The sequence below is a fragment of the Propithecus coquereli genome, unplaced genomic scaffold, assembly GCF_000956105.1.
Source record: "Propithecus coquereli isolate 6110/MARCELLA unplaced genomic scaffold, Pcoq_1.0 Scaffold104, whole genome shotgun sequence".
NCBI classification, from domain to species: Eukaryota; Metazoa; Chordata; class Mammalia; order Primates; family Indriidae; genus Propithecus; species Propithecus coquereli.
The window spans coordinates 6432836-6450781 of record NW_012134303.1 but is presented as its reverse complement, the minus strand read 5'-3'; the positions used below and the strand labels follow the sequence as shown (position 1 = coordinate 6450781).

The window sequence follows — 17946 nt, the reverse complement described above, 5'->3', positions numbered from 1 at the left end:
CACTTAATTATCTAAAATATAACCACGAAAAGCGAAAATGATGCAACAACATTGGAATCAATTGTCCTGTTGAAATGGAGTTAAAATACTGAAAAATGATCACACTTTGCACTCCCTCTCCTTTTGTCGTTTTTCAGACTCTGGCTCTAACTCCGACATTCCCGGTACATTGGTCTGAACCTGAAACGTAGTACGCTAATATCTTTGTTACTCTCTTTCCTCATAGTTACGGACTATACTACTGGCAGAGTTGGAGCCCCTCTTATTTGCTGTGAAATTAAGCTAAAAGACTGGCAGGAAGGTAAGAATTTTATGACAAACTCTAGTGATTAGAGATACACTGGAAACCACTGTGAGCCTCAAGACTTGCATTTCTTTAGGAAATGTTAGGTTGTCTGGTAGCAAATGATTCTTTGCTGTTGCTGTTCCTTGTGCTTGCTTTTTCCTCAGTAATATCTTTAGGTTCCCAAGAGGAGGTGAAAATCTGTAGAATCTAGAGCCGATGATTCTGAACTTGAGATTACTTGTTGGTAAAGAGAAAAAAAAAATTCATTTGGGGCTTTCCCAGGGTTTGGAGAAGGTGAGGATCCTTTGAAGCTTGACTTTACTAGTGAAGATGTTTTGGCCTAGAAAGAAACCCTAGATTTTTCAGGGGATAGAGTAACCGAGGGTTCACATACACACGTCGATTTCTTAGATCTTCACCCCAGCAAAGATTTTCTTAGTTGAGACTCAATTGTCCAGCTCTCTGTATAGTTGAATTTTTACATGTATATGCAGAGGCCAGCCACTTAGAAGAAACCTGCCCTTTATAGACATTGGTGATAATCCATTGTACATATCAGCTAAAGGCAAAAGTAAACCAGTCTTCTTATGATGAACTTAATGAAAGATACTAAGCACATATGTTAACTGCAATAAAGTGAATTGTTAAATAAACTAATAATTAACTGCCTAGCCATGCCAGATAAAGGAAGAATAATTTAAAAACTTAAGATTCTGAAAGAGAATATTTTCCTTAGGACGGAGTCACAGACTGAAAATTTAAAGACAATTTACGTTGTAGGACACATTCCTTAGGTTGCCCAAACCCTAGGAAAATAAATGAGCTTTATCTACCGTAAACTAAAACTAGTTTCTCAACATAATATAAACTAAACCAGTTTCTAAAGATATTTCTTCTTTGTTAGTGTCTTATTATGTGTGTTATTGTCAGTTCTTGTGAGCAAATGACTATTTCTTTTAAAAAAACACGTTTAAAAGCCAGCTGCATTCCCAAGAGTTTTACACCTTGGGTCTAAGTCCCCGTTTCTTCCATGGTAATGACATTCCAATTTTACAATGAAACTCTGAAGGAAATATAGGTAGTGTATATACATATATTGAGCATCAGCTTCAGAATTGTTTTATTAGTTGGGTTATTTGTTAGGCAGTGGAATCAGAGAAATGTTCATAGTTAAACTTGCTATGGAGAATTTTGCCTTTAATTGTTATTTTCTGATTTCCTAGTACTGTGCGTCAATGTCAGTTTTAGGGAATGGTTCCATTTGTGGACATGTATTTGGAATTTTCCTTGCTACGAAGGATCCTTGGCTTCACGCAGTAGGAATGATCTTAATGTTTTGCACACAATGGGTTTCGTCATATTGAAATATTGAATAGTTTTAAATTTATCAGAGCAGTTAACAGACGAAAGGAACTCTGCTTTCAATCCTTTTATGACATGAACTCTAATCTATATCTCAGTTTACAAATTCAAATTTTTGTATATTTTCCTCAAAGTAAGGCTTTATTCAGTAGTAAAGAGGTAGTGAGTAGTGGTAAAGTATTTTCATAGTTATTGTCAATTATTTCGGTGTCTTAACTCTTAAGGTTCATGATTGGACACAGGCTAAACTGGTAGATTTTCCCTCCTGTTTCCCACAGCATCTTTTCCTTCTCACTAAATGACGGTGCCTTTCTTGGGTGCTTAATACCTGTTTTCTTTGACTAAAACCACCTTAGAAAAAATCCAAAATGCATCGATATCAACATATTAGTAATTTACTTATAACAGCTTCAAGTGTTGCACAAAATAATAACTAATTTACATTTATGATTCCAGGCGGTTACACAATTCATGACAAGCCAAACCCCAGAGGTGAAATCGTAATTGGCGGACAGAATATCTCAATGGGATATTTTAAAAATGAAGAGAAAACGGCAGAGGATTATTCTGTGGATGAAAATGGGCAAAGGTGGGTTTGCACTGGTGATATTGGAGAATTCCACCCCGATGGATGTTTACAGATTATAGGTCAGTGTATTCTTTGTGTGGTTTTCTTTAGTTTTTGTATACAACTTCACCTTAGATGAAAGGTAATCCTGGTCAGGTCATTAATAGGATCGATGATGGTTCCATTAGTTCAAAGTTTGGGCGAGATACTTATGTATGAGCTTCTCCATCTGTAAAATTGGGATAACAATACCGACCTCATAGGGTTGTTGCTAGGATTAAATGAGTTGATATAGATAAAATGTTCAAAGCAGTCCCTGCACCTTCTTAGTTTAAGTAGTAGCAAGAGCATGCGGTGTCGGGGGTGGTGATAACGGCAGGGAAATAGCAGATTAGTAATGGGAAAACAAAAAGAGCTAAGAGGAGGTCTTTTGTGGTCAACCACACATGGTTCTTTATAACTATTTACTGTAACGTACCCTATTCTAGGCCTTCCTCTCCCTTTACCTCTCTACCCAAGGGGCAGTATGGGCACATTTTTTTCCTGGTGGCTATTTATATGGCTCTAACTGGGCCTGAACCTTAGAAAACTGATAATATCAATCCTGAGCGCCAGTGTGTTCCGAGTATGTCAGTTGCTTTGGCATTGCCCTTACTGAGCCTCCTAAAGTAGACCTTTAAATTCAAAAAGTGTCTCCAGATGGGCCCCTATGCTATTCACTTTGAACAGGCCAAGGTTAAAATAAAAATTCACTTGCTGATGAGGACCACTCTGCAGGATCCTGGTCAGGTCCTTTGCAAGCCATAGAATTATCTCAGTCATATCTCTAGTGACCCATTTCAATATGTTGCTGGACCTCACAATATTGGACCCGAATATAATCAGAGATTTCCTGGGAAAATTGGTTCTTCATCTAGAAATCTGATCTGCTAAACCAGGAAACATGGTTCAGTTGAGAACCAATAAGCCTTTTGTTTTTCTTCATCCTTAATTGCACCGGGATGGAAGGTGATTTCTGTAGAGTGGGTTTCCAGGCTGTGGGTAGGCAAACCAGCACTCACACAAAGATTGTAAGGCAACCTGATGATTATTCAAGCTGTGCCATCCTGTGCCGGCACTTTCTTTGAGCACTATCATTTTAACAAGATAATGTCAACTGTGGAAAAGGGGAGTTAACATTTGTTGAATGTGTTCTATATGCTGGACATTGCGCATCATGCCTGTAGGAGGTAGGTGTCAATATCCCTGATAAAACTTAGGGTTAGGGAGATTAAGTGACATGCTCAGCAACACTTAGCTAGCTAGTATTGGGCAGAGATACCATTCAAATCTAATGCTCCAAAGTCCTTATTCCTTCTATTAACTTTATTCTAATATTTAAGATTATAATCAGATGTTAAAGCTTTGGGTATAGGGTATAACTTTTGGCCAGTAATTCTTAACCAGGCATTTTCTTTTTAACTGATGTGTGGGCGAGTGTTATACACAACAAAATTTTAGAAGTAGTATCTTTGTAAATAAAGATTAAAGCATTGACATTCAAAGAAAGTCAGAATTGTAAATACCTTAATAAAACAAACTATGGATAACTTAACATTCTTCACGACTTACAGATCGTAAGAAAGATTTGGTCAAGTTACAGGCAGGAGAATATGTGTCTCTTGGGAAAGTAGAAGCCGCACTGAAGAATTGTCCACTGATTGACAACATCTGTGCTTTTGCCAAAAGGTAACTTTTCAAATGTTACATTTTGTGTTTCATATACTTACAGTAAAAGAGTAATTAGAAAAGAATTTGATTATATATTATCATAAGGGTAACATCAGACTCCTCTTGAAACTTTCATCACAGTTGGGGAATTCTGCATTTATGAAAGGTGTTGAATGCAACAGCTTGAAGATCATTCACAATAACTCAGACATTTTAACTATTTTTTGGACTGCATCTTGCTAAATATTTAGCTATGCTACAAAAGTTATGTTATTTAACATCAATAACAACTGAGACTTAGCGTAAGTAATTTTCCCAAAAAGACAACACAGCTAGTGTATGTTGAGATGAGATGAGTTGAGATGATTTTTGAACCCAGGGTTTTCTAAATCAAAAGCCTAAGAGATTGAACAATTTTCTTTATATGTTAATATGTTTTATTTTTATGGGCTTTATTCTTTATTTTTCCATTGTAATTGCGGTAAAAACCACATAACGTAAAATTTACTACCTTAGCCATTTCTAAGTGTGCAATTCAGCAGTGTTAAGTATATTTACATTGCTGTGCAACCAATCTCTAGAATTTTTTATTCTTACAGAACTGAAACTCTATATCCATTAAACAGCAACTCCCCATTTCCTCCTCCCCCCAGCTCCTGGCAACCACCATTCTACTTCTGTTTCTATGAATTTAACTACTCTCGATACCTCATATAAATAGAATCATACGTTATTTGTCTTTTTTGTGATTAGTTCATTTCACTTAGCATAATATCCTCAAGGTTTATCCATATTGTAGCGTGTGTCAGAATTTCCTTCCTTTTAAAGGCTCAACAATATTCCATTATAAGTATATAATATATTTTGTTTATATATTCATCATCAATGGACACTTGTGTGGCTTCTCCCCTTGGCTGTTGTGACTAGTGATCCTGTCAACATAAGTATGCAAATATCTCTCTGAGATCCTGCTTTTAATTCTTTGGGATAGGTGCCCAGATGTAGAATTGCTGGATCATATGGTAGTTCTATATTTAATTTTTTAAGGAACTGCCATACTTCTTTCCATAGCAGCAGCAGCACCATTTTTACATTCCTGCAACAGTCCACAAGTGTTCCAATTTCTCCACTTCCTTTCCTAACATTTGTTTCTGTTTTCGTGATAGTAGTCATGGGTGTGAGGGGAATGTCTCATTTTGGTTTTGATTTGCATTTCCCTAATAATTAGTGCTGTTGACCATCTTTTCATATGATGGTTGGCCATTTGTATAGCATCTCTGGAGAAATGTCTATTCAAATTTTTTGTCCATTTTTTAATTGGGCTATTTGTTTTTTTGTTGAATTGTGAGAATTCTTTATATAGTCCATATATTAGTCCCTTATCAGGTATATGATTTGCCAATATTTTTTCCCATTCCATAGATTGCTTTTTCACTCTGTTGATTGTGTCCTCTGAATCACAGAAGTTTTAAATTTTGATGTGGTGCCATTTTTTGCTCTTGTTGCCCATGCTTTTGGTGTCACATCCAAGAAATAGTGCCAAAGTTATTGTCATAAGGCTTTTCCCCTATGTTTTCTTCTAGGAGTTTTTACAGTTTTAGATCTTAAATATTTAGGTCTTTGATCCATTTTGAATTAATTTTTGCATATGTTGTAAGGTAAATGTCCAACTTCATTCTTTGCATGTGGATATCCATTTTTCCCAGCACCATTTGTTGAAGAGATGGTCCTTTCCCCATTGAATGTTCTTAGCACCCTTGTTGAAGATCATTTGACCATAGATGCAAGAATTTACTTCTGGTTTCTCTTTCTATTCCTTTGGTCTATATGTCCTTCTTTATGCTGGTACTACGGTATTATGCTGGTACTATTTCTTAATGGAACTTTAACAAATAAGATAAATATTTATTTGGAATTATCTGTGTAATACTGTTTGAATAATTTATGAATAATTTTATCAATGTTTTAATTTCTGTTTTCTGATTTTTAGTGACCAGTCCTATGTGATCAGTTTTGTGGTTCCTAATCAGAAAAGGTTGACACTTTTGGCACAACAGAAAGGGGTTGAAGGATCTTGGGTTGATATATGCAATAATCCTGCCATGGAAGCTGAAATACTGAAAGAAATTCGAGAAGCTGCAAATGCCAGTAAGTAAGAAATTACTAGTCTGTTGTAGTTCCTAAAAGTCATCTAATGATGTCTTTCGCATTAGGCTCTTCAAGATGTTTGTTTTAATAATAAAACACAGAATTTTAAAAAGCTACCTTTTAAATATATATAATGGATTTCTCTGGTGGAAGGATCCTTAAATGTCTTATAGTAAATAACCTATCTATGTAGTTCTTTATTGCATGTTACAACATTCCTCCCAAGTGGTCATCTAACCTGTGTTTGAAATGGTCCACCTTTGGATAGATCTGTTATGTAGGTCTACCTTGTATCGGCAAAGTAGAAACTAATAACTCTTTAGTAAATAATGTTATAATCATGACTGTGCTTTGTGTATATAGTTTGGCTCTGTAAATAAACTGTCTCAGATGGTGCATTAATAATCAATTGGAGAACATCTGATTATGTACTGTGTGCCGGGAATTGTGACAGGCACTAGGAATACAGAAGGTAGTAAGATACATTTCTTGCTTTCAAATAGTTGATCATCCAGTGAGGAGGACATAATCTTAATAGCAACAGAGAGATGAACAGGGAATCATGGTACCACAGATGAGGGTACCTAACCCTACCTGAGAGGTCATGGAAGGCTTCCTGGTACAGATGTCACTTAATCTCATTCTTAAGGGTTGATTAACTAGGGAGGGCATTCTAGGCCAAGGAGCAACATGAGTAAAGGCACAGAGATGTGACAAAGATGGTGTGTGCAGGGAGCTACAAGGAATTTGGTGTTACTGGTAAAGAACAAAGTCCAAGATGAGGCCGTAGAGGTAAGCAGAGATGAAGCCATGTAGTGCTTCTTTTGCCTTGTTCAGAAATTTTACTCAATCCTGTAGGCAATCGGGAGGTTTTACCAGGTTAGTGATGCGGTCAGGTTTGCATTTTATTTTTTTTAAATTTTTTTTTCTTTTTTATGGGAGGGGGCCCGGGGGCCATGCCTGCCGCCCACGGATAGGTTTGCATTTTAGAGAGATGTAGTCACTGTAGAGGCTGTGCTGAAGATGCATTTGAGGGGGACTGCACTGAGGCAGGAGGCCAGTTTAGGAGGGCTGTCATAGATGCCTAGATGGGGGCTGGGAGTAAGGAGGGCCTGAACCAGGTAATCAAGAAACATTTAGCAAGCAAAAGTGGTAAACTTTGATAATTAATTGGATAATGTAGGCGAGGGAAAAGAGGAGTCCAGGATGGCCCTCAGATTTGTAGCTCAAATGACAAGGTGGATATTACTACTGATTGAGCTAGAAAATACAGGAGGAAGAGCTGACATATATAAGAAGATGATAAGGTCAGTTCGGGATATATGTAGCTTGAAATGCCTGTTGGATAGCCAAAGTTCAAACGTCCAGCAGGCAGTTGCCATGGGGTGAGGAACCTGCCGTCTTGGGGCCACATGTGTCTTTCTGGATCCTTGAGTGCTGCCTTTTGAGTGAATCCAAATTTTACAGAACAAATCCTTTTAATAAATGATGGGAAAGGCCTGGACTGTACTATAGATAGAGATAATTGAAACTGTGAATTTAGATGGGCTGACCTTGGCAGAGAATTTAAAGTGAGAACATGAGGCTGAGGACCAGTCCCTGGATACCACCAACATGTAAGGAATGGATAGAGGAAGAGGTGTGCATGGGAAGTGTGATTGGCAAGGTGCCAGGAGAGCAGAGCCAGTTCAGGGCACTGCTGAGTGTTCCAGGGAAGGGAGTGGTCCTCAGTTTCAAATTAGCAGAGAGGTCTGACAGAGTTTACTGGAACACTGATTTGGCAATTAAAGAGATTAAAAATTAACTCCCAAGCCAAATACTAGGCCAGTTTATAACCTTTTTAAGTTTTAATTGTCAGTTTTTATCAGTGTAATAAGCATACATAGTTTTAAAAATGTCAGATAGTATTACAAGACTTGCATCAAACAGCAGCCTGTTTTGTACCCCTCTTCATCCCCAAGTCTCATCCTCCTTCAACTTTAGCTGTTTTTTTAAAAAAAATTCTGGTATTTGTCTCTCTTTTTTTTTTTTTTTTTTTAAGAAAATGGCTATGTTGCTTTCCTGCCTTTTTCATCTGAGATGTTATCTGTGGACTTCTAGCCACAGAAGATGATTTAGCTTTCTTATATCCATTCCCCTAAACAAACACTTCCTTTCCCAATATATAGCAGTGCAATTTTACATTTTATACCTATGTTTACATTGTGACTGTGAAAATATTCACAGCTGAACTACATAATGTTTTATATTTCCTTTCTTGGACAACTTTCTGTTTTTTCCTAGATTTTAAAATTGCCTCTCTTCTTTATTAGTTTTGTGTGGACCTATTCTCAATTCTTCGCCTAAATTGTGATAAAGTTGTAAAAATCCTCTGAAATACAGGAACATATGGTATGTTTATATAATTTTTTTCTTGGAGATGTCCTTCTTCATGTCCTTCCACCTCGTGCTGAAGTTTAGACTGTTTGCTCCCCAGGGCTTCCCTTTACTATCATCCTGGGAATTTCCTTTGCCTCTCCCCGTGTTGGATCATGTTTTCTGGATCTCACGTCTCTCTTTGTCCCGGTTTACTCCCTGGTTTGAGTAGAGCACATCCTCCAGCAGCTTCCTGAGAAAAGTGTATAGGAGGTAAATTTTTGAGAGTGTGCTTGTGTGCCTGAATATGTCTTTTTTTAATCCTCACCCTTAAGACATAGCTTGGCATATTTTAGAATTCTAGATTGTAAATCATTTTTTCTTAACACTTTGCAGTCTTGGCTCCATTGTCTTCTACAATGTTGCTGGCTGAGAAGTCCAATGCCATCCTGATTCCTGTTCCTTTTTTGTATGAATTATTTTATCTCTCCAAGCTTTCAGAGTTATGGTGTTAATTTCTGGTGTTCTGACAGATCATGATGATATGTCCTGGTGTGGGTCTTTGATCATTTGTCATTATGCATACTTGGCATGGGCCTTTTCAATCTGGGGATTCCTGGCCTTCAGTTCTGGGAAATATTCGTTTATCTTCTTTTGTTCGTTTGCTTTTTTCTCCATACTTCCCTCCCCGCCAAGTTCTGTGGAGGGGTGGGTGGGTGGGTGTGATGTGTTTTCCTGAGACTTTCTTTTTTTTTTAGACAGAGTCTCACTCTGTCGCCCTGGGTAGAGTGCAGTGGTGTCATAGTTCGCTGCAACTTCAAATTCCTGATCCTCCTGCATCAACCTCCCAAGTAGCTGGGATGACAGCCATGACGCCTGGCTAATTTTTCTATTTTTAGTAGAGGTGGGGTCTTGCTCTTGCCCAGGATGGTCTGAACTCCTGAGCTCAAGCGATCCTCCTGCCTCAGCCTCTCAGAGTGCTAGGATTGCAGGCGTGAGCCACCACTCCCGGCCTTGAGACTACTTTTATATGGCTGTTAGACCTCCTGCTTTCATCCTCTGATTTTATTAATATATATTTTTTATTTTGTTTGCTATTTCAAACTCTTTATCATCTCTTCTGTCTACTGAATTTCCAACTTCCACTCTCAGAATTTTAATTTTCAAGAGTTCATTCCTGTCTTCTCAATGTTCCTTTCAGTAGTACCCCGTTGCACTTTCACTGATGCAGTCAATGTGTTGTCTCTTAGTCCTCTGCGGATGTTAAAAGGAATCCTTTTATTTAGTTTTCTTCTCCTGTTATTGTCTCTGTTTCCTCCAGGTTCCACTTTATGTTTGCTTTGGTGGTAGCCTCCAAAGTGTCTGCTGATCCTTGTCTGTCCATTCATGTTTAAGAGCGAGGTACTAAAACACTGTTTGGAAAGTTTATTGGGCTTCACTGAAAAGGTACTCAAATGTCATTATCCCTTTCTCTTGGGTGATTCCATTTCTCCAAAGAAGACTTCTCTAATCTCTTGCCTAGGTTACATTAGCCCGACTGTCAGTATTGTGGTAGCCAAAAGCAGGAAAAGGGGATAGAGGGCCGCTGGGTCTTACCCTCACCGGATCCTTCTGTTTTCAGCCTTATTCCCTTCCTCTGTTGTGCTTAATGCCCTTGAGTCCAGAGTCTCTAGTTCAGTTGTTCCAAAAAGTAAACCTGTCTCCAGCCTACTGTGGGGCAAGAGCAGCACAGAGTGAGGGAGAGCTGTTCTTTAAACAGGCTGGGGCCCAGCACTGCCGTTTCCAGCTTTAACCCCTGGTCTCTGTCTTCAGAAGCACAAGCTCAGGGAACACTTTCCTAGGCTCTACCATGAGGGTGGTTTGCTTCTTGTTTGTGGCCTTCTCTGTTGGCAGTTGTTTTAGCTCTCTCAGCCCCAAGTCAGTTACCACTAATTGGTTTGCTCTTGTCTTCTAAAATTTTGTTGAACTTTCTCATTCAGTGTCTTCTTTCTCTTGTTGCAGTTTTTTCCCTTGAGTTTAATGCCATTTTCATTTTAAAAATTATTTTAAATTATTTAAACTCTCTTCCAGGAGAAACAGAAAAACTATGTACCCTTCATGTTTAATTGGAAGCCGTTAACCCAATTTTAGCCCATAGTTTTTCTCTTAAAAATGAAAATATCATTTTTCTGATTATAGGTTATCTATACTCATAAAATATTGGACAATATAGAATATTATAAAGAAGGAAGTAAAAATCACTTGATAATAATTAGCTTTGGGTGGCAAGATGACATTTTGGTATATATACTTAACCTATCAACATCATTGACATTTTTCTGGATCAATAGATACAGAACTACATTATCATTTTAATAGCTAAATAGTATTTCAGTGCATAAATATCCATGTAAGTCCCTGTTATTGGATTTCTAGGTGAGTTCTACTTTTCCCCCCCACCATTAACAGTATGAAACATACCTTGCATAGTTATTTTCTTCTTTTTTTTCTACTTAATTATTTTCTTTTCTTTCAAGACAGTGTCTCACTCTGTCACGTGAGCTAGAGTACACTGGCATCATCGTAGCTCACTGCGACCTGAAATTCCTGGGCTCAAGTGATCCTCTTGCCTCAGCCCCTTGAGTAGCTGGGACTACAGGCATGTGCCACGACACCCAGCTAATTTTTCTATTTTTTAGTACAAGCAGGGTCTTGCTCTTGCTCTGGCTGGTCTCCAATTCCTGAGCTGAAGCGGTCCTCCTGCCTCAGCCTCCCAGAGTGCTAAGATTACAGGCATGAGCCACTGCACCTGGCTTATTTATTTTTTTTTAAACTTTTTTAAAAAGCCAGTCAAAGTTAGCAGTGGGGGGTATTGTCTAAATTAACTACATACGTTTCATTTTGGTTGAAAGATATAGTTTATAGTAATACCTTTTCAACTTCAACTTGATAACAAATTTTTCTTCAAGAAGAATTTTCTCAATTCTGGACACTTCATAGTTTTAAATAACAATTGCCTATTAACATAATCAGATTGAAAACTTGTAACTATAAAGACAGCGTGACTTATTATTCTTCTTCGAGATTATTTTGTAGGTCACAGCATTATTATTATAGCACACTTTTATATATTAATTACATCAGTCTGCCAGAACTTTTTTTGACACAAACTCTGATTCTTCTTTAAATGTAGTATTGAAAAAAGTATTTCATTAGCTGTATGTGGCAGCACATGCTTGTAGTCCCAGCTACTCAGGAGGCTGAGGCAGGAGGATTGCTTGAGCCCAGGAGTTTGAGGTTGCAGTGAGCTATGATGATGCCTCTGCACTCTAGCCTGGGCAACAGAGCGAGACCCTGTCTCAAACCAAAAAAAAAAAAAAAAAAAAGTATTTCAACTATCAGAGGTGCACTGTAGTTATTCTTAGTTATCCTCTGAATGTACTAATGGTGTAGAATGTGGCTTGAATAATTTGTCATTGCATATTTAACTGTGTAAAAGCAACGATAGAGAAAGTCAAGCTGGATCACTGTTGGGTAGAAGGTGGAGTAAAATTCTAGGACCTACTAGGCCCCTGTAACTTTTCTGTGGTTGGAGTGAGGCATGTAATTCATGATTTGGATAATGAACGCTAGTCATGAGCAAAATGTATAAATCATAAATTTTTCTGTGCCACAAAAGATTTATTTTGTCAATATTTTGCTTCACATTATAATTTCAGAGACTTGTGCAAAAAAGTATAAAATAGTCGTGATTGTCTTCAGCGACTCTGTGAGAAATTATACATCTTTCGTAGCAGGCCTCTTTGTGTTTTAAATATAAGTGTGAGGTGTAAGTAGTATCATAAGAATGCAGAATAATCGTTTTTGGGTGATTTGAGCAACTACCAATGGCTATAAAAAAATCGGCATTTGCTGCCACCTGCAGGTCACACTTCATGATATTCTTGTTAATTCAGATAAAAATGCTGCATGTAAAGTCATTTTTGTTTTTCCTTTCTGTCATTTTTCTCACTTGTTGGCAATTACTTTATTTATAGGAAATCATTATTGTCCATTGCCTGCTATAGCTTGTGCTATTAGATAATGTTTAGGAGTTCCCAAGATGAAACCTCTAAAGCAGCCTTGTTTTTTATGGGGAGGGGAAGCTTTAAATCAGGAATTTAACTAATGAAGATTAAATATAGGAAGTTTTCTAACTATGCTTTAATTTGCTTGTGTGCAACTGAAATAATGTGCTTGCCTTGTACCAATTTTGTTAGCATTTCTGGAATAGGACCTATGTATGTCAGAAAAGTAAAATGAAATAAACGATTTTGGAACCAAATCTATATTTGAGAATTTAACTGTTTCCTTGAGATCCAAATGAGACCTTGGGAGCAGATAGGCCTATTTCAGGAACCTCTGTGTAACTGAGCTGTACTGTGTTAACAGAGTAGACATGGTTAATTAAAGCAAATTTTATATCCTTTTACTACCTTCTCAAGGCATTATTTTTTGGAAGTTGGCTTTAAGTTTTATTTGAAAGATTATTTTTCATAATCAGCTTAATATTTTTTCTCTCATTTTAATGAGAAACTCACTAATTCAACCAAGCTTTCATAAAACTTAGACTAGTACTAAAACAAGAACTTCCATGAGTTTGAGTTCTTTGGGCCTACCACTGAAACCAAATTGTTTCTAACATCATCTAGGCTGTTTAGTAGTAGTTTTTTTAAAAAATGCAGATGTTCACTTCTTGGCAATTGCATTTTTAAATAATTGTATGAAACTAAAGCTCATCTGTAGATTAACATTACTTGTTAATGGGTCTTCAGAATTTTAAGGATGACCTTGTATTCATAATAAATAATTTGATGGCATATAATCAATGGAGTTTAAAAGTATTGAATACTATATTGATTACCTCCATGTCCTTATTTTCTTACATTTCTTCCAACATGTGTTGAGTTGTCTAATTCAAATACAGTATGTGCTTCATCAATTCTTATACCATTTAAAGGTGTGAAATTCACAATCCCCTTTTTGATCTGTATTTTAATATATAATAAAGCTTATGCAGAATATTTATCTAGAGACTGTTTTCTACAGAATGAATTAATAAACTTGTATGTATTTATTGAGGGCTCTCAACATAGCCCCATGGATGGCAGTGAACAAAACAAACACCCTACTTTCATGGAGCTTACATTCTAGTGGGTGAGACAAATGTATACTATGTTGGGAGGCAATATGTACTTTGAATAAAGCGTAGTGTAAGAAGACACAGAGAGACAAAGGGACTTTTCTTTTGTTATGAGTGGTCATGGAAGTCCTCTCTGAGGAGACGGCATTTGAGCAGATACCTGAGTGAAGTAAGGAAGTGAGCCCTGCAACTATAATGTGGAAGACCATCCCAGACTGAGGGAACAACAAATATATAGTCTCTGAAGAGGAAGGGGCATGCATGTATGTGTGTATAATATATGTGTGTGTATATATATCTTAGAATGAAAACCACACACACTAAAACTATCCAACTAAAACAACTTATGTATATTGTGAGAAATACAAAACGAAATTGTAAGGTGGTAGAGGTATCATTAATAAACTAACATGCCATTAAATAAGTTTGCCTCACCCTACATCATCTAGGTAAATCCTGCAAAATCCATATTTTATTAATTGCTTCTCTTTCCCGTTCTTCCCCTCTCTCCTCCCTCCTTTCCCCTCCTTCTCCCTCTCTCCCATCCCTGCCCATCTCATTTCAGTGAAATTGGAGCGATTTGAAATACCGATCAAGGTTCGCTTGAGCCCAGAGCCATGGACCCCTGAAACTGGTTTGGTAACTGATGCTTTCAAACTGAAAAGGAAGGAGCTGAAGAACCATTACCTGAAAGACATTGAAAGAATGTATGGGGGCAAATAAAATGTTGCTCTCATTTATGCACAAGAGGTAGCCTGGGGGTTTTTTAGTTCTAAGGTTTTAAGCCTTTGTTCAACTCTCTGTTAGAATGTAAGGTATATCATTCTAAAGGCATGGTTAAAAGAAAAACAAAACTGATTAAAATAGTTGTCCAGTCTACTTTAACTTAGTTTTGCTTAGTCCTAGTGAAGCTGAAATTGAAAAGTTATTTCCCTTTAGCGGTGTTATTAATCATAGGGCAGAAATTCTTTTTAAAAATTAGCCTAAGATATACTTGTTTTGTAAAGAAAAATATTTAACCTTGAACAAAATAAATTGGAGTTGGAGTAGAATGTAGTTTGAGGAAATTTGCAGCTTCCAATGTCTATTGTCTTCCTAGTTCAGAAGAAGCCTAAATATTAAGCACGAAAGAAAATATGTATTAACACTACTCAAAGCAGCAGTGTTGCAGGGCTTTAAAATTCTCTTCCAACCATTTATCTTGAAGAGAAAATTCAACTGTAACATAATATACTGAATCAAATAGTACCTTGGAAGGTATTAATTTAAGATTATAATTGTTGCATAAGTTAGACATAGAATCATTGTAATATTGTGAATAATTACAGTGCCTAAAGTGAGAAGAAACCAACATATACACACCAAAAACAAATCTAGTAATATATTTGAAGGGAAATTGAACTGCTTTTTTGAAACTTTGAGATCTAAAGTCAGTAACTATAATTATTTGATTTAAGAGGGAAGTACATTTTTAAAAATGCTAAACATTGCTGTTCTGTGTTTGTTTAAAAAAATGAAAGACAGAGACCAAGAGTAAAATGATAGAAAGGTAATCAAAATGTAACAGGAAGCATTTTCTCTGTTGGAAAAAGTGATAAAATCATAAATATTTGGAATTAGGACCCTTGCACAGCACTGAACCTGGGAAAGAGATTTAGGTTCGGAATTTATCTTCAGTAACAGATTGATTTTTAAAATGTACTCATGAAATTACATTTGTAATTTAAGGTCTGTTTGCTGTTGCTGATTTGATCCTTGATCAGTTAGCATTTCAGAAAGCCTTTCATTTTGCTTTAATTTTAGCAAAGCGGGTTATAATGAATGACTTCCCCAATATCTTCTTCCAACCTACAGGTAATTAATTGACTTGGATGAGTTTTGGGAAGTTAAAGGGAAGAAAACACTGTTACCACCTTTTTCCTGTTTGTGAAGAGTTTAGAAACTGGAAATGTTAGATTTGGGAGAAGGGCAGTTACTTGATAAGGGACTGATGCTTGTGCAGTAACTTTTGAGTGTGGATTTTTCTTTGAATCTTTAATTAAAATCTAGGGTTATATATCCCTGATAGATATTCACACTTGAACCACAGTTACTGTAAAAGCAGAAATTCTTAATACTGTTATTCTTTGCACTTTTTCTTAATCATTTTATATATATATATATACATGTATATATATATGTTGCTTACATTGCTTTGTACAGATGTGGGCCACCATCGAAGCAAAATAAATTCTTTTTGCTCTAAAATATTTATAAAGAAAATACTTAAATGTTATGTATATGGTGGTAATAAGGAAAAAATCATCTGGTATTATAAACAAGAAGGTTTTTGTAAAGATTTCTGTTCAGTGTTCTGCAAAGTAAAATTCTAGGCAAGTTTTTACTGAAGTTATGTGTATGTGAGTATTCTCATTCTTCCCAACTTGCCTTTGGAGAGTGAAAAACCATTATTATCAAGTAGACTACTATTCTGCTTCTATTCCTGCCCTACTGTTTATCCTTTAAGGATGATTTTTTTTTAGACTTTTCCAATATGTGATTCCCTCCCCCATTTGAAATGGTGATTTTAAATGTGTGAGTGCATGCATATACTATCTTATCTCAGATATTTGCACCCCTACCTGCTCCCATCTCCCCAAAGCTAGAACACTGCCAACTAATCTGTTGAATAGGTCCTTTAGAAACACATAATTAACACTTAAGGTTGGGTGCTGCTAATTCTTTGCGAAAATCCAAATATTGTTAAGGGACCAGGGAGATGCCACTACCCCCTGTTTTTTTCATCTAAAAATACACGTTTATGTAAACAAATCTTTCCATATTCATAGTGACTTTTCAAGTATTTGAGCCTAAAGATTTTAATCTCACATTTTTATACCTGTTTAAATTGTTCACAGATGTTATTACATGTCAGCCATCAAATAAAGTAGTACTTAAAAAATTTACTATGATATATACATTTCTAAGTCAGACACTTGTGACTTTTGCTTTAATTACATGAAAGTATCTTGTCTCCTTGATATTTGTACTCATTCTTTGTTTCTCTAGAATGGAGGTATAATTGTATGACTTTAAAGAACTGAAATACAGATGAATGATTGAAAAAATCAGAAGTTAAGGAAAGTAATTTCTTTGGTCATAGAGACTGATTAGTAATTGTTGCCTATATTTTCCTGATTAGCATATGACAAATATTTCTAAGGTAACAAGATGAGAACAGGTTAAAAATTGTGTGGTGTTTTGGATTTGGAGAGAAATATTTTAATTTTTGAATGTAGTTACAAATTATAATGTATTCATATTTGTACTTTCTGTTAAAATGCACGATTGCCGGGTTGTCATTTAGATTTTGTGTTTATTCTTGATGGAAGGCTTTGTTCTTGTTTTTAAGTTTGCACTTGAATCTTGAGAAATAAATTCACCCATGTTATCAAGCCAATTTGTACTTAATTATGCGTCGAGGTAAAATCTGTAAGTTCGAAGATTATTAACCAAACTTTTTTAAAAAAATAGCTTTATGAGCATGTATAACCAAACTTTTAAACACATACTTTAAAAATACTCACCTCTAGGTTTATGGAGATGCACTAAGCAGTTAAGCCAGCTTGTATAAGTCCCATCCATTACCTCAGAGTATTGGAACCCAAAACTCTTACTTTGATACAGTTAATAGAGTACAACGCCTTTGTAACACTCATATTGTGGGCCAAAACATAGTCATGTTGTGCGCATTATTAGTAGGTGCTAATAAGTGATAACTATGACTTTTAGGCTAATATTTAGGGAGAAAGTAATTCATCTGAGGTATACAAGCATGTTTATAAAGCAGTATTAAGAGCTCTGGAACTAGACTGCCTCAATTTCCTGACTTTTCTACTCACTAGTGGTGTGACTTTGGGCTAATTAATTAACATGTCAGGGCTGTATTTCTCCATCTGGAAAAATGGGGTTGAGTGATAATAGGATCTGCCTCATAGGGTAGTTGTGAAGGTTAAAACGAGTTAATTCATGTCAAGTGTTTAGAATAATGGCTTATGTTAGCTATTACGTTAGTTATTACAGTAATCATTATATCTAGACAGTATTCGTCAGTTAGGTTTAAAGTAATGACTAGCACACTCGGGGCCTCAAAGGATTGTCTGCCCTTGAAGATTTTGTGGAAAAAGTTCTGGATTTAGAGGTCAGGAGACTTGGGCTCATTGTATCACTAGCTTTGTAATCATGGGCAAATCTCATAACACCCTCTAAGCCTTAGTTTCTTCTTCCTGTTTTAAAAACAAAAAAGACTGGACTCCAAAAAAGATGTCCTTTGCAAAAAGGGAAAGACAAATGACAAGACACAGGGAATGTGATAGT

General features: G+C 36.3%; 1 protein-coding gene across 4 annotated transcripts in view; it reads left to right on the top strand.

The window, feature by feature from the left end:
• ACSL4 (acyl-CoA synthetase long-chain family member 4) overlaps window positions 1–17024 on the top strand; it is a 91175-nt gene extending 74151 nt beyond the window's left edge. For 3 of the 4 annotated variants that reach the window (XM_012645348.1, XM_012645329.1, XM_012645337.1), the window contains exons 12-16: window positions 227–301; window positions 2105–2296; window positions 3830–3944; window positions 5917–6074; window positions 14156–17024. In XM_012645348.1, coding sequence (XP_012500802.1) covers window positions 227–301; window positions 2105–2296; window positions 3830–3944; window positions 5917–6074; window positions 14156–14313 — 698 coding nt within the window. In that variant the 3' untranslated portion in view covers window positions 14314–17024. The remainder of the gene's footprint in view (window positions 1–226; window positions 302–2104; window positions 2297–3829; window positions 3945–5916; window positions 6075–14155) is intronic. The other variant, XM_012645342.1, reaches the window with a different exon arrangement.
• Window positions 17025–17946: the final 922 nt, after the last annotated feature.